The sequence below is a fragment of the Anolis sagrei genome, chromosome 2, assembly GCF_037176765.1.
Source record: "Anolis sagrei isolate rAnoSag1 chromosome 2, rAnoSag1.mat, whole genome shotgun sequence".
Lineage (NCBI taxonomy): Eukaryota > Metazoa > Chordata > Lepidosauria > Squamata > Dactyloidae > Anolis > Anolis sagrei.
The window spans coordinates 5,640,946-5,654,858 of NC_090022.1; the positions used below are offsets into that span (position 1 = coordinate 5,640,946).

A 13,913-nucleotide genomic window follows, 5' to 3' on the forward strand; every position below is an offset into this window, starting at 1 on the left:
CAAACTATTTGCTCTTGGTTTGCGAAATCACGGATGGTTTCATCCCTCTCAAACAGGGCCAGACAACTGAGCTCTTTGGTAGGTCCTATGAAATTGGTACCACAGTCAGATCTGATGGTCTTAATGGGGCCTCTGATTGCTATGAATCTTTTAAGGGCATTGAGGAAGGAAGATGAATCCATGCCTTCAATTGCCTCTATGTGTACTGCTCTAATCACAAGGCATGTGAAAAGTACTGCCCATCTTTTGGAATTGGCGTTGCCACCTCTAGTTTTCCTTACAGTGACCTCCCAGGGTCCATATACATCAATACCGATGTGAGAGAATGGGGGGTCTGTGGCTGTTCTATCTGGTGGTAAATACACCATAAGTTGACTTTGACAACCACGTCTAAGATGTCTACATTTAACACAATTGTTAATCACTTTAACAACAAGTTTACGAGCATTAACAATCCAAAACCCATTGTTTCTTAGGGCAGACTCAGTAAATGTCCTTCCCTGGTGTTTAACCTTTGCATGGAAATGCTGTGTCAACAGCAGAGCTATGTGGCTATGGTGTGGATTTTTAACACAGGATCTAATCTTTGCTCTTTTTAGTCTACCTCCAACCCTAAGGAGACCCTCATTATCCAGGAAGGGGTTCAAGTCCTTTAAACAACTATTTTTGGGCAAGGATGTTTTACTTTCTAGACAAGCTATTTCTTCTGAGAGACAATGTCTTTGAGTGGATCTCAAGATGACTGTTGAGGCTTTAGAAAGATCTTGGGACTGAATTGCACGACTGTTTTTGGTAGTGATGTAATGTATGAGCCTGGCAATGACTGCCTGAAGTCTAGTCCATTTGCTGAATCTTTCAAATTTGGCTGGATTTAAACCTTGCCTTGGTGAGTCTTGGCCATAGATGGTAGATTTGCGAGACTGAATTTCCGGCAACTCGGTGTCTTTGGGCACTGTGATGCTTCCTGGAAAGGAAGGATTTTGAAGACATTTGGGACCGGTGATCCAAGATGACTTAGACAACTTTGAGGCTGATGTTGATTGGCTAAACAAATGGTCAAATTTGTCTGCAGTCTTTTTTAAACAATAATTGGTAACTGCCGGAGATGGAGTGTTACCAAACACGTGAACCCTCATCTGGTATTCGGTCACGTCAGAGGGGGACTCAGTTTCTCAAAACCATAAAAACTTCAAGAACCTTTGATGTTCTGGGCGAACTAAGAATGCGTAAAACATTTTATGTGTGTCGGCTATTACTGCACACTTCTTTTCTCTGAACCTTAAAAGAACTCCAAGCAGGCTGTTAAGCAAGTCGGGGCCTTTAAGAAGAACATGGTTTAAAGCTTTGCCTTGACATTCAGCACTAGTATCAAAAACAATGCGGACTTTGTTGAGTTTCTGAGGATGTGTCACTTTGTGGTACGGCAGGAACCACTGCTCTTCTCCCTCCACACATGCACTGACCGGTTCGACGTAGTTGCTGCTGAAGAGGTCTTCCACAAACTGAGTGATCTGGGTTTTCACCTTGGGATCCTTTAACATCCTTCTTCTTAAGGACAGGAGATGATAAAGGGCAACATCTCTGTTGTTGGGTAGAGACGGTCTTTCTGGCTTGAAAGGTAAAGGTGCTATCCAGTTACCTTGAGGGTCTTGAGTGACTTGGTTGTTTATCATCTCAGGGATCTCCTGTTCATCTTTAGAGAAGGCTGTTTGCTCATCTCTCTCTGTGACTTCGAAGATGGAAAAGTAATCGGGCATTACTCCCTGGCAGCACACTGAAATGTGGCTGGCACATCCTTGCATTAATGAAGGCCTTTTCATGACAGGCTGGAACATCTTGTTCAGGCAGACTGGGCCTAACACCATCCATCCTACAGCCAACTGCTGGGCTATGGGTGATCCCTTAGGACCTTCAATCTGGTTGCTAAGACGGAACAGCGTGGGACAATCTGCGCTGATAAGCATGACGATGTCTGTTTCCAAGTCTAAAGCTGGAATTAGATCTTGGATGCTTTTGAGATGAGGATGAGCTTGTACCACCTCCTTTGTGGCTATTTGTTCTTTGTTCCTGGGGATCAGGCTGCATTCTGTAAGGTCAGGAAGTTTGTAACTGGCCTTTTGTCCAAAAGGCGAAATTTTGAACCTTATCGCAACTCTGCCATACATCTCATTCTTTCCTGAAAAAGTGGATATAGTGTACTCCACTGTCTTGCTGTGAAGGTCGAACATGTCAAAGAACTCTGGGGTTGCAAGAGAAGCATCACTTTGGGCATCCAAGGTGCCGTAGAATTTTTTTCTGTTCCACGGCTGCTTGTCCGGATACACCTCTGCCAGGCAGATTGGGTGACAAATCCTGGGCTTGTTGTTATTTTGGCAAAGCTTGGTGCAGGCAACAGCAGGAGCCTTGAGGGCTACCTGAGGTTCTGTAGGCTTTTGGTCATCTTTAGTTTCTTCTTTGACAGGAGACTTTGACTTTGCTTTGAATTGAGCAGAATCAAAGTTGCGCATTGCAGAGCAATGCTTGAGGCTATTGCAGTGTTGACATTTCACCTTCTCCTTGCAGTCTTTGGAGAAGTGAATAGTGGAGCCGCAACATCTGTAGCACACCTTGGCCTTTTGAACTATTTGGAGCCGTTCTTTGTAAGGCTTCTTCCCGAACTTTCTGCATTCAGCTAGGCTGTGTGGCCTTTGATAAATGGGACAGGTGATGCTGTTGTTGCCAACTGGTTGAACCGAAACTGGAGGAGTTGTGTCTGTCATCTTGACACTCAAGTTCCTTTTAAGTTCTTTGCCCTGCACTTTGTCTCCTTTGGAGGGCTTTTCAAACTTTAGGCCTTGGTACAAAGCGGGAAGACCTGTTTGAGGGTCATTCCTCTCACGAGCCGCTTTAGTGACAAAATCCACCAAAAAAATTGAAGGGTGGGTATACATTTGCATTTGCTTCCTTGTACTTGAACACCTCTTTTCCCCAAGCTTCTCGAAGGGGGGAGGGAAGTTTGCAGAGAATGGCACTCTGCGGCATGTGCTGGTCCAGACATGCCAATCCCGGCAGCTCTGGATTTCCTTTGGCTGAAGCTAACTCTAACAAAAGATCACTGAAGTCCCAAAGCTGTTTGCAATCTTTCATCTTCAGCGATGGGAACCTGTTGAGTCGATCCATGAGGGATGCTTCTATCTCAGTGCTTGCACCGTAGCGCTGGTCCAAGTGAGACCACGTTGTGGACAATGCTGTTTGAGGGTCTGCCACATGAGCAGCATAAAGTCTCTTTATTTGCTCAGCTGAGCTGGGACCAAGCCACGCCATAAGAAGGGACAATTCTTCATCTGCTTCTAGCTTGAAATCTCGGATGGCCCCCTTGAAGGTAATTTTCCACAGAAGGTAGTCATCTGGCCGGTCAGTGAATTTCTGGACCCCTTTGTCTCTGATGTCTCTTCTTGGATTCCGCAGGAGATAGCCCAATTGCGAATCCGGTGTGTAAGGGTACATCTGAGGAGTCTGCTGTGGTGTGACAAAGTCAATGTTCTTTGGTTGAACACGTCTTGTCGCTATGGTAGGAGATGCTGGGTTCAGCAGATTGCTGGCAGGCAGTACCTCTGAAGCATTCGTCTTCAGTGAAGGGACAATTCACTTGGTATGCAGAGATGGATGTGGTGGTTCACTCCCAGCCATGCCTTGCCAGTCTGAGGGGACATCTGGATCCTGTTGAAGGATGTCATCCTTTTGTCTCCACATGGACAGGCGGTATCTCCGAGGCCTAATTACAGGGATGGACTCTGACAGAGACGATGGCACCCTCCCGGCCGTACTTTGCAGCACTTTGGGAGAATCGGTTGGCTTTGAAGTCGCGAACACTGGAACAGGTGAGCAATCTTCAGAACGGTCAAAGGAGACATGACCCTGCACTACCGGTGGTTCCAGATGCAGGTGTGCTGAGACCTTTGCTATAGGTTCTTGTGATGGCAGGAGGGTAAGATTTTCTTGGGTTAGTTCCTGCGATAGAGCTTTGGCTAGAACGTTGGCTCTGGCTATTTTCTGTGCCGCGTCTCTTTTCATTTGGAGCAGATCTAGGTCCCGTTGAAGCTTATCTTGCTTGGCTTTAGCCACTGCAAGCTCTATTTCTTGCTGGGCCTTAGCCTGTTGTAGGAGGTGTTCCTCCTCATTGAAAACAAGATGTTGCCTAGCCATTTTCGCAGATGCCTCTGCTTCTAAAACCTCTTTTCTAATTTCCAAACGGATAGCCTCTCTGTTGTAATAGACTGCTTTGGAATATGTACTAAGAAATGAATGTGTGGATTGGGAGGAACTGCTATGCCTAGATGAATGTTTGGATCTAATGCTAGCAGCCTTAGATGAAAGCTTAAGCAGGCTGGATCTAAGGCTTACACATGGGGAGCCTTGAACCCTTTCCTCTGCACCTCTGTATAAGGAACTGGGCTCTAGTTCCAATAGAACTGCGCTGTAGCGCCTCCTCTGTTCCTGTAGGCTAAAGGAAATTTCTTTAGCCCTATCTAAAGACTCTGGGGTATTAATTTTGTTCAGTACATAAATTATTTCTTCTGCAATAGCGCCCCCATCATTGAAGGCCTTCAAAAATTCTTATTTAAGAACTTCTTTTTCCTTTGGGCAAAGAGAAGCCCCAATTGAATCATGTAAGGTGGGCAAGTTCTGCCAAGCTCTTTTAAACCTTTGTGTAAGTTGGCTTTTCTGCTGCAAAAGACAGAGCACGGCCTTCTCTGTGGGATGTTTTTGCCTGACAGGGCAGGGGGATTTGACTCTAACTTGTGGGACCTCAAAGTTTTGACTTGCCATAATGCGATATTCAAAGAAAACTTATCTCACACTTTAAACAGTACAAATGCAATACAATTTAAGCATACCATTGAAAAGGCACACAAAAAAGGCAATGCAATCTTTGAAAAAGACAATTACAACAGCTGCTTAACTGGGAAGTTAAGCCCTGGGCTTTATAGACTTGCTGCAAGCTCCCAGAGGCTGTTGCTAGGCAGACTTCAAGCGAAGGCTGGCTCCTCCCACCCCTCAACCTTGGTGGGCTGGAGGCTGGCTCTGCAAAAAAGGCGGGAACTGCAGAAGGCTGGAAACTTTGCAGAAGTAACACTTTGCAGAAGGATTGCTTGCTTCTGGCTGGAAACCTTGCAAAATGTATCAACTTGCAGAAGGTTGGTCTTGCAGCAGCTGCAAAGAGCTGGATGTTGCAATCTGCTATAGAAGCCTTGCTTCTGGAAAAAGTGGGAAACTGCAGAAGAAACAGTAGCTTTGCAGAACGTTTGTCTTGCAAGGAGCTGGCTGAGCTGCAAAGGCTGGTTGTTGCAATTTGCTGTGGCTTGCTTGAGAAGCAAAAAGGTGGGAACCCCAGGAAAATGTATCAAGTTTGCAAAAGCTGGAATTCGCTTCTGAGGAGAAGGCAGGCTTCTTTTCTGAGGCAAAGGCAGGTGTCCCTTTGGCTCTATTTTTTCTATAGGAGACTATAGGCTTGGCAAAATAAGACCCCTTGGCTCTTTCTTTTCCCTTCTTAGCACTTCTGGAAAAGAAGGCTTCACTCAGCACTGTGCCATCACACCTGGGGCTATTATTCTTAATGAAAGGGGCATGGACGTGGCATCTCTCCCCAGGGGATTGCTTCTTGCCCTCCTATAGGAAACTGGAACTCTTAAAAACCCAAAACTCTGTAAATAACTCAAAATAAGTTTTTTTTAATAAATTTTTACTGAACAGTTTAAAACATAATACATGGAAAGAGGGGGAATATTTAGAGAGAAGATAGAAAAGTAGGATATACAATTAGTAGGGGCACTACCTGGGAAAAAGGAAAAGAGAGAAAAAGGGAGAAAAAATTCAAAAATACAAAAATACAAGAAAAAACCAAAAAAACCCAAAAATAAAATAAAATGACTTCCATTCCAATCCCAGTAAAGCCCAACAAATAATATTCTGGTTTTTTCTTAAATTTTCTGTTTAGGATTTTTTGTGTTTCCTCATGGATTAAAGACCAATATTTAGTTGTTTCCTTACATATCCACCACATATGATAGAATGTACCTTCTTCTTCACAACATTTCCAATACTTATCCAAGGTGTTTTTGTACATTTGGCTTAATTTCTTTGGAGTGATGTACCATCTGTGAAACATTTTGAACCAGTTCTCCTTCAAATCCATAGCATAGGTATACTTTAGCTTTTTTTTGTTCCACATTTGTTCCCACTCCCAAAATTGAACTGGTCTCCTTAAGTTTTCCGCCCACTTAATCATACAAGACTTGACCTGTTATTTTTCTGTTATCCATGATAATAATTTGTTGTAAATCATTGTAACTACTTTCTTTTCCCTTTTCAGAATTTTAGCCCATATATTCCCAGTCAAACCCTGTTTTTTTATCTTGTTTCTAGTAGTCTTTAATTTGTAAATAATGAAGCCATGTTATATTTTCATAGTTTGCTTTCAATTGTTCAAAAGTCTTAATGTCCATTGTGTCCTTAATTAAAATGTCTTTATATGTCGGCCATATTCTCCAGCCTAAAAGTCTCCTTTGATGAGCCTCCATTGGGGAGACCCATAATGGTGTCGTTTTATAGAAAAAAAAATTATACCTCATCCAAGTTCTTAGTAATGAGGCTCTTACAAAATGGTTACCAAAATTCTTTTCTTTGATTTCTCCGTCATACCAAATATAAGCATGCCAACCTACCCTTAAGTCATGACCCTCCAAATTTAAGCATTTCTCTTTCTCTAGTGTCATCCATTCTTTTATCCATAGGAGCGCACATGCTTCGTGGTAGGTTTTCAAGTCCAGGAAACCAAGTTTTTCAAGTCCGGGAAACCAAGACCCCCCTCAATTAAGTTTATATAATTTATTCTTGGTCTTTTCCCCTTCCAAACAAATTTTAATAAGTCTTTCTTCCATTTTTTAAATAAAGTCTGATTTCTTATTACAGATATATTCTGGAAAAGAAATATTAACTTCGGTAGCACATTCATTTTTACCATTGATATTCAGCCAAATAAGGACAGTTTGAGATGGTTCCAGTTTTGGAGGTCATTTTGAGTCTTTTTCCAGATCATTTCATAATTTTTTTGAGGAGTTGGCCATTTCTTGCTGAAAGCCAAATTCCTAATATATATATATATATATTACAATTTCCACACCGAACTGTTTCTGGATCTTCTCTTGCTTTTCTTTGCCTACATTTTTCAATAACAATTTTGTTTTCCTCATGTTCATCTTAAATTCCGCCACTTTCCCAAATTCTTCTATTTTGCTAATCCAATTCTGTAAATTATTGCTTGGGTCCTCAATAATTCCTAACAGATCATCTGCAAAGGCTCGAATTTTATATTCAAATTTCCCAATTTTTGCTCCTTTGACATTTCTGCCTTCCCTGATTTTTTTCATCAGTATTTCCAACGCCATTATAAATATAAGTGGGGATAGGGGGCACCCTTGTCTCGTACCTTTTGAAATAATAAATTCTTCAGTCACTTGAACATTTATCTTGACTTTGGCTTTTTGGTGATTATAGATGGCATTAACTGCATTCATAAACTTGTCTCCCATATCCAGTTTCTGTATTAATATCTTGAAAAAATCCCAATTTAAATTGTCAAAGGCTTTTTCAGCATCTATTGATAATATAGCAAATTCTTTCTAATGATTAACCTCATAATATTCCAGAAGATCAAGTGCTGTGCGAATGTTTTCTTTCATATATCTATTAGGGAGGAACCCAGTTTGTTCTTCTCCTATCCATTCATTTAAAAAACCTTTTAATCTCATGGCCATGATATTTGCAAATATTTTATAGTCCGTATTTAACAAAAAGATCGGTCTATAATTCTTGATATCAGTGTCCAGTGTTCCTTCCTTATCTATTACTGTAATTTCTGCCTCCTTCCATGAATGTGGAATTTTTTGGTATTTCGTTGCCTCATTTAGGATTTTCTTCAGCATTGGTGTTAAGGCCTGTTTAAATGATTTATAAAAGCCCGCTGTGAACCCATCTGGTCCCGGTGCTTTTTCTATCTCCTCATCCGTTATTTCTCTATTCAGATTTTCCCTGTCCTCATCCGAAATTTTATTTAATTTCATTTGGCCTATATATTTCGTAATTTCTTCTTTCGCTATCTTATCATTCGTATACAATTGGCTATAAAACTTTCTAAATTCCATCAATATTTCTTAGTCATCATTAATTCTTTATCCTTTGTGATTATATTTGTTATCTGCTTTATTTGTTTCTTTTTTCTTACTTGATTTGATAGCCATTTCCCTGGTTTATTTGCGTTTCCAAAAGTCTGTTGTTTTAAAATTTTTAATTGCCTTGCTTGGAACTCCAATTCCAATCGCACGTTTTCTTGTTTCAAAATTGTTAGTTCTCTTTCCAACTTTTTTTTCTCAGGTCTCTTCTTTTAGTCCATTTCCTTAGTTGCAATTTTTGTCATCAAATCTTTAATCTTTTTATTTCTATCTTTGTTTTTCTTTGCCCCTTGCTGTATAAAATGGCCTCTTAAAACTGCTTTAAGTGCATCCCATATCATTTATTTGTAAGTATTCTTGAATCACTTTCGTATAATATTCCTTATCTTCCTCTGTTTTAATTAAATTTTCATTAAGTCTCTATTTTTACATTGGTTTTTATGATTAATTATAATTTCCAACGGGCAATGGTCTGATAAGTCTCTCAGTAATATATTGATATCAATTATTTTAGAAGCTAATTTTTTAGTTGTTCAAGCCATGTCTATTCTAGACCATGACTGGTGTCTGCCAGAGAAGAAGGTGTAGTCTTTTTTATTCTCATTTCTCATCCTCCAAGTATCCTCTAAAACAAATTCTTCTTGGAATTTCAAAAATTTCTGAGGCAATGTACTTTCCTTTGCCTTTCTTTTATTTTTTTGTACTTTTATCTTTTTGGCTATCAACCACTCCATTAAAGTCCCCTACCAGAATCAATTCATTGAATTCTGTTTCCTTCAATTTGGTAAGTAAAAATTGTATAAATTTAGTTTTCGGGCAATTTGGTGCATAAATATTGCAAATTAATATCTTTGAGTCACCAATTATTATTTTAACTGCAACACATCTGCCCTCCACATCTTTAAAAGCCAATTCCGATCCTATATTTTCTTTCACGTAGGTTACCCCTCCTCTTTTTTTCTCATAAGAGGAATAATACTCCTTTCCCAATTTTTTGTTTGTAAGGTGCACTATGTGTTTATGGCAGATGTGCATTTCTTGAAGAGTAATTATGCCATATTTAGATTTACTTAGATTGTTCCATAACTTTTTACGTTTTTGGGGCGAGTTAAGACCGTTAATATTATTTGAAAAACATTTTATTTGACGCTTCATCATTTTATTTGTTAGTATTCACATCCAATCCTATGTCACCAAGTGCCAAATCCGCTAGTCCAGATGCTGTCTCTTCCATTCCATATGCTCCTTCTTCTTTTTCTTGAGGTGTGGGTCTTATTTGTTTATGTCCTTTCAGGGAGTATTGGTAATCCTTTGGCAACTTATATCTTGCTTTCTTAGCTTTAATTCCTTTTCTTGGAGAAGATACTCTCCTTCTTCTTCTTCCACCTCCTCTTCTTCTTCATTTTCTTTCATTGATTTTTCATAAAATACTTTAGCTTTCTGTTCTGTAGTCAACCAGTATCTTTCTTCATTGTAAGTCACCATTATTCCTTCTTTTCTCTCCCACCTGTATCTTATCTCTTTTTTTAAAAGTTCTTCTGTCAGGAAATAGTATTTTCTTTTTCTAGTCAGCGTAGCTTGTGGAAATTCCTTCAAAACTACAATTTTCTTTTCCTTGAAATAGATGGGATTTCTATTACTTTTATACAAAACATCATCCCTGACTTTTTTCCTTGTGAATTTAACTATTACGTCCCTTGCCACCTTGTTTTTTCTTGCGTAGAATGATGCAATTCTTCATGTTTGATCTATATCGTCCTCTTCACATTCCATGCAGCTTGCTAGCATTTTAGTCATTGTTAGTCTGATATCTTCGTTCTCTTCTTCTGGAATATTTCTAAATCTTAATTGAAAATCCATTTGTATTTGAAGTAGTTTTTCCTGTTTAAATTCCAATTTTTCTTTTTGTTTATCTAATCCTTTTATCTTCTGTAAAATTTCAGATTGAGTTTCTTCTGTTTTTTCTTTACTGCTTCTCAGTTCTTTAACTTCTCCATATAATTGTGTAATGTCTTTTTTCATTTGCCCAAATTCTTCTTTCATTTCTTTTTTCATTTCCATGAACTTTACCTCCATCTTCTTAAAGTTCTTTTCTTGTTTCTCTTTATCTGTCTTCCCTTTAGATATCATCTATTGTTAGCTCCTTTTCTCTTGAATTCCTGTTTATTACTCTTTATACTTTTTGCTTTCTGATTTGTTTATAGAGTCCAGTATATATTTGACTTTAGTTTATCCTCTTCTCTGGTATTAGCTTTATAGTTTCTCTTGCCCTGTCGTGGGTGATTTAAGATTCGTCGCAGGAGAAGTTAATATATTTCCTTATTTAATTTTCTTTCTAAATAGCATTCAGGGTTTACGAATTCATTTGTTAATTCAATTAGATCAATTTAATTAATTCAATTTAATTAAACTATTAAATATTGATTTCCTTCTTTTAAAAGGTCTTAAAATATTCAGAAGAGAGGAGAAGAACTTAAATATTCTAATCAAATTTAAGGCAGTTCATTCAATTAAATCAGCTAGTTCAATTGGTTTTCAAAATTTAATTAATCTTAATATTTGATTTTAAATCAATTTATATATATATATTATATTGCTCTCCTTAGATTAATTCAACTTGCTTTCCCTAGCACTTCTAGTGTTATAGTTCAGCGTGTTGGTAGCGTTGCTACTCCTGGTAGCAGGGAGAAAATGTCTGCTCAGGAGTCGGAGGGAGAACAGCAGCGTAAGCGCATTAGGGAAATCATTATGGCCCCAAGTGATACTGACACGTTTCAAGGCTTCTCTGATTGCAAGATGGGGGATGGGGAAGAGAGAAGAGGTGTAAAGAGGGCTGCTCGCGAGCCGGAGTCTGAAGGGGAATTGCAGAGGAAGCACATCTGGGAAATATTTAGTGCGCCAACAGAGGATGAGGATTTCCTGGGGTTTGAAAGGAGTTCTGGGTCTGGGAGTGATATGGAAGAGGAGGAATTGGATTGGACCCGTGTTCAACAAATAAGGGACATTTGCAATCAACCCACCTCTAGTGAGGAATTTGAGGGGTTCACTGAGGATTGGCAGCCAGGGACCTCTTGGCAGGATCTAAGTCTTAGCAGATGCTGGCAGAGGTGGAGGGATGGGCGCTTGGATTCAGCTGCAGGATTGGGGGCAGCTGAGAGCGATGAAGAAAGGGTGGGGAGCTCATCAAGCTCTGATGAGGAACTTTGAGATAAAAGTGGGTTCTGTTTGTATGATACTTTGCAGAAGGCAAAGCGTTTTTATTGGATGTAACTCTTTGTACTGCCAACTCTTGAATTGGGTCCTTGGGCTACAGCTTTGTGTGTTCCTGAATTCCTGTTCCTCAGTGATTCCTGCGTTCCAGCGTTTGTTTACCAACGGCTTGACCACGGACCGGTTTGACCATCATTATTATTTTTCTGGACTTTGAACTCTTATAACTGTGTGCTTGAACAATTCCTCATTTTGGGACTTCATTTTTCCATCTTCTGTGATTGTGTTTTTGTGCTGTGCCAATTTCCAAGCGAATTGCTTAACTTTGAGTTTAATCCGGATTATAAGGCAGCGCTATAATCCGGGTTATATTTTTGTTACTGGTATCGCTTTGTTTTTGATGCCAAATTACTCCTGAGACTCTTTGCACTGAAGTTAAGTGCTTTGAAAGACTATTTTTGCACATTAATGCTGTGTTTGAACTCTTATTTTGTGTTTGGCTCTAATTAAGGCTTCTGGGTCTTGACATCTATCCTTTCCTAATTGTTTTAAATCGTCTGCTTCTCATCCATGTTTATTAAATTCGTCTTCTTCCCGTCCTCGTCTGCATAAATTTCCTTGTCTGCTTCTCGTCCTCGTCTGTATTGGCTTCTCAGTCTGCTTCTCTTCCTCGTTTCCTCATCCTCTCCCTCCTATCGTCTTCTTCTCGTCCTTGAATCTTTCTGCTTCTCGTCCTTGAATATAACTCTCAGCCCATCTGCTTCTCGTCCTGGTGTTGAACTATACCGACTGTTCAATTTTATTTATTTAATTTATTAATCAAATTAAATTTATTAAAAAAATGTTTGCTGCTCTGTAACGTTCTTTCTCTATGGTTTTCCAAAATGGCCTTCTTCCTACTTCCTTCCTCTCACTTCTGCCCTTCCTTGACTTAGTTTTCCGCCTTTGATGCTTGGCTCGGCCTTTTCCTTTTCTGCTCAGCTGCCTTCCGTTTCGTCACTTCCTCTCAGTTGTGTGTTCAGGTGTTTATGAAGAAGGCTGCTGCTAATCACAACAATAATCAAGGTCAGATTTCTTCTTATTTTCCACATTTCCTTTCGGGGGGGGGGGAAGGGGTCAGTGGCAACAGCTAAACAGAACAGGCAAATCCTTCAAGATATTTATATATATAATATTCAGTCTGTTCAATTTGCTTTGATTAATTCTCTTAATTTCAAATTTATTCTAATTTCCAATAATATGCAAATAATGTATTCTTAAAAAAAACTTCTTTTCCCTTATTTTCTTACTAATATTTACTAAAGTTTATATATTCATTTACTCATCCAAGACTCTTCCAACTGCTGCAGAGATCATTTATTCCTTATCAATTCAGTTCTCTTCTTTCTTTTAAAGTATCTATTTTTCTTAGAATTTTTTCCCTTCTTTCTAATACTTGGGGGGAAATCCCCCGTTACCTGAAATCAGAATCTTTCTTGTTATTTCCCCTTGTAGGAGATTTCTTTCTTATTTCTTCTTTGTTGTGAATGGAATGGCAACAGTTAAACGTGCCTTGTGACTCGATCCTTGCGGGGCGGCTCGCCTTCCCATGTGCTACTCAGACCCACTCGACCTCCCCTCCTTGAGGGATGAAAGGTCTTTGGGGTCTTCGAGCTCACTTTGGGATTCGCGACACCTTTGCACTCAATACGGCAAAGACGGGAGCTTTCCAGCTCGACCTGTCTGCCACAATGCAAGTCCTCATCAGGAGCTAGCTCTCAACGAGGTAGCCCCATTGCCATGTCCACCGGAAGTCTTGCTGCTACTGCAAAAGCTTTTGAAGACGTTGCCTGCTGTGGTTATATTTTTATTAAGAAGTGAAATAGTGGGGCCAAGCACTGGGTTGTGTGTGTGATGTGTGTGGAGCATCTGTGACATTTGGGAGGAAGAAATGGTACCCTGCCTCCCTTCTGCTGCTGCTGTTGCTGGATAATTTGGAGGGCGGGGCCAGCAGGGGAAAGAGGGAATTTTATTTATCGAAAGAAAACAAATCCATAAAAATCATGAGATGACCCAAATATTTTAAAAGTTAGTGGACTAAAAGTGGTTGACATGCCCTCCATGTGTGCTCCATGCCCTCTAGCTCTAAAACTGAGGGGAAGAGGAGCTTGGGAAACCCTTCCATTGCCACCAATGGCCAACATTTTTTGTTCTTTTGGATACGAAACATAACACCCTTTCAGATAGGTGCCCCATTTTGGGAAGTGGTGAACAAAAAGTAAAATGGGGCAAAACAAATGAAACAAATTGAAATGGATAGCGATTCCATACAAATACACAAGACTAGTGAATAGAGAACAACACTCTGACAATTGAGAAATTCCAGACATAAAACAAACAGGGCCAGCTAACACCTCCCAACAAAGGATTCCTCCAGGCAGGAATCAGCCAGGCCTTGAAACTGCAAGGCTTTTCAATGCTAATCGAGGTGATTAGTTGCAACATTCACACGCC

At 39.8% G+C, this 13,913-nt stretch overlaps 1 protein-coding gene across 1 annotated transcript in view; it reads left to right on the top strand.

Annotated features, from left to right (window-relative positions):
- Window positions 1-11,325: 11,325 nt before the first annotated feature.
- The window catches only part of LOC137095986 (scavenger receptor cysteine-rich type 1 protein M130-like), a 34,007-nt gene continuing 31,419 nt past the window's right edge, over window positions 11,326-13,913 (top strand). Inside the window, exons 1-2 of the mRNA XM_067463258.1 lie at window positions 11,326-11,424; window positions 12,356-12,485. Of these exons, the coding sequence (XP_067319359.1) occupies window positions 11,326-11,424; window positions 12,356-12,485 (229 nt within the window). The remainder of the gene's footprint in view (window positions 11,425-12,355; window positions 12,486-13,913) is intronic.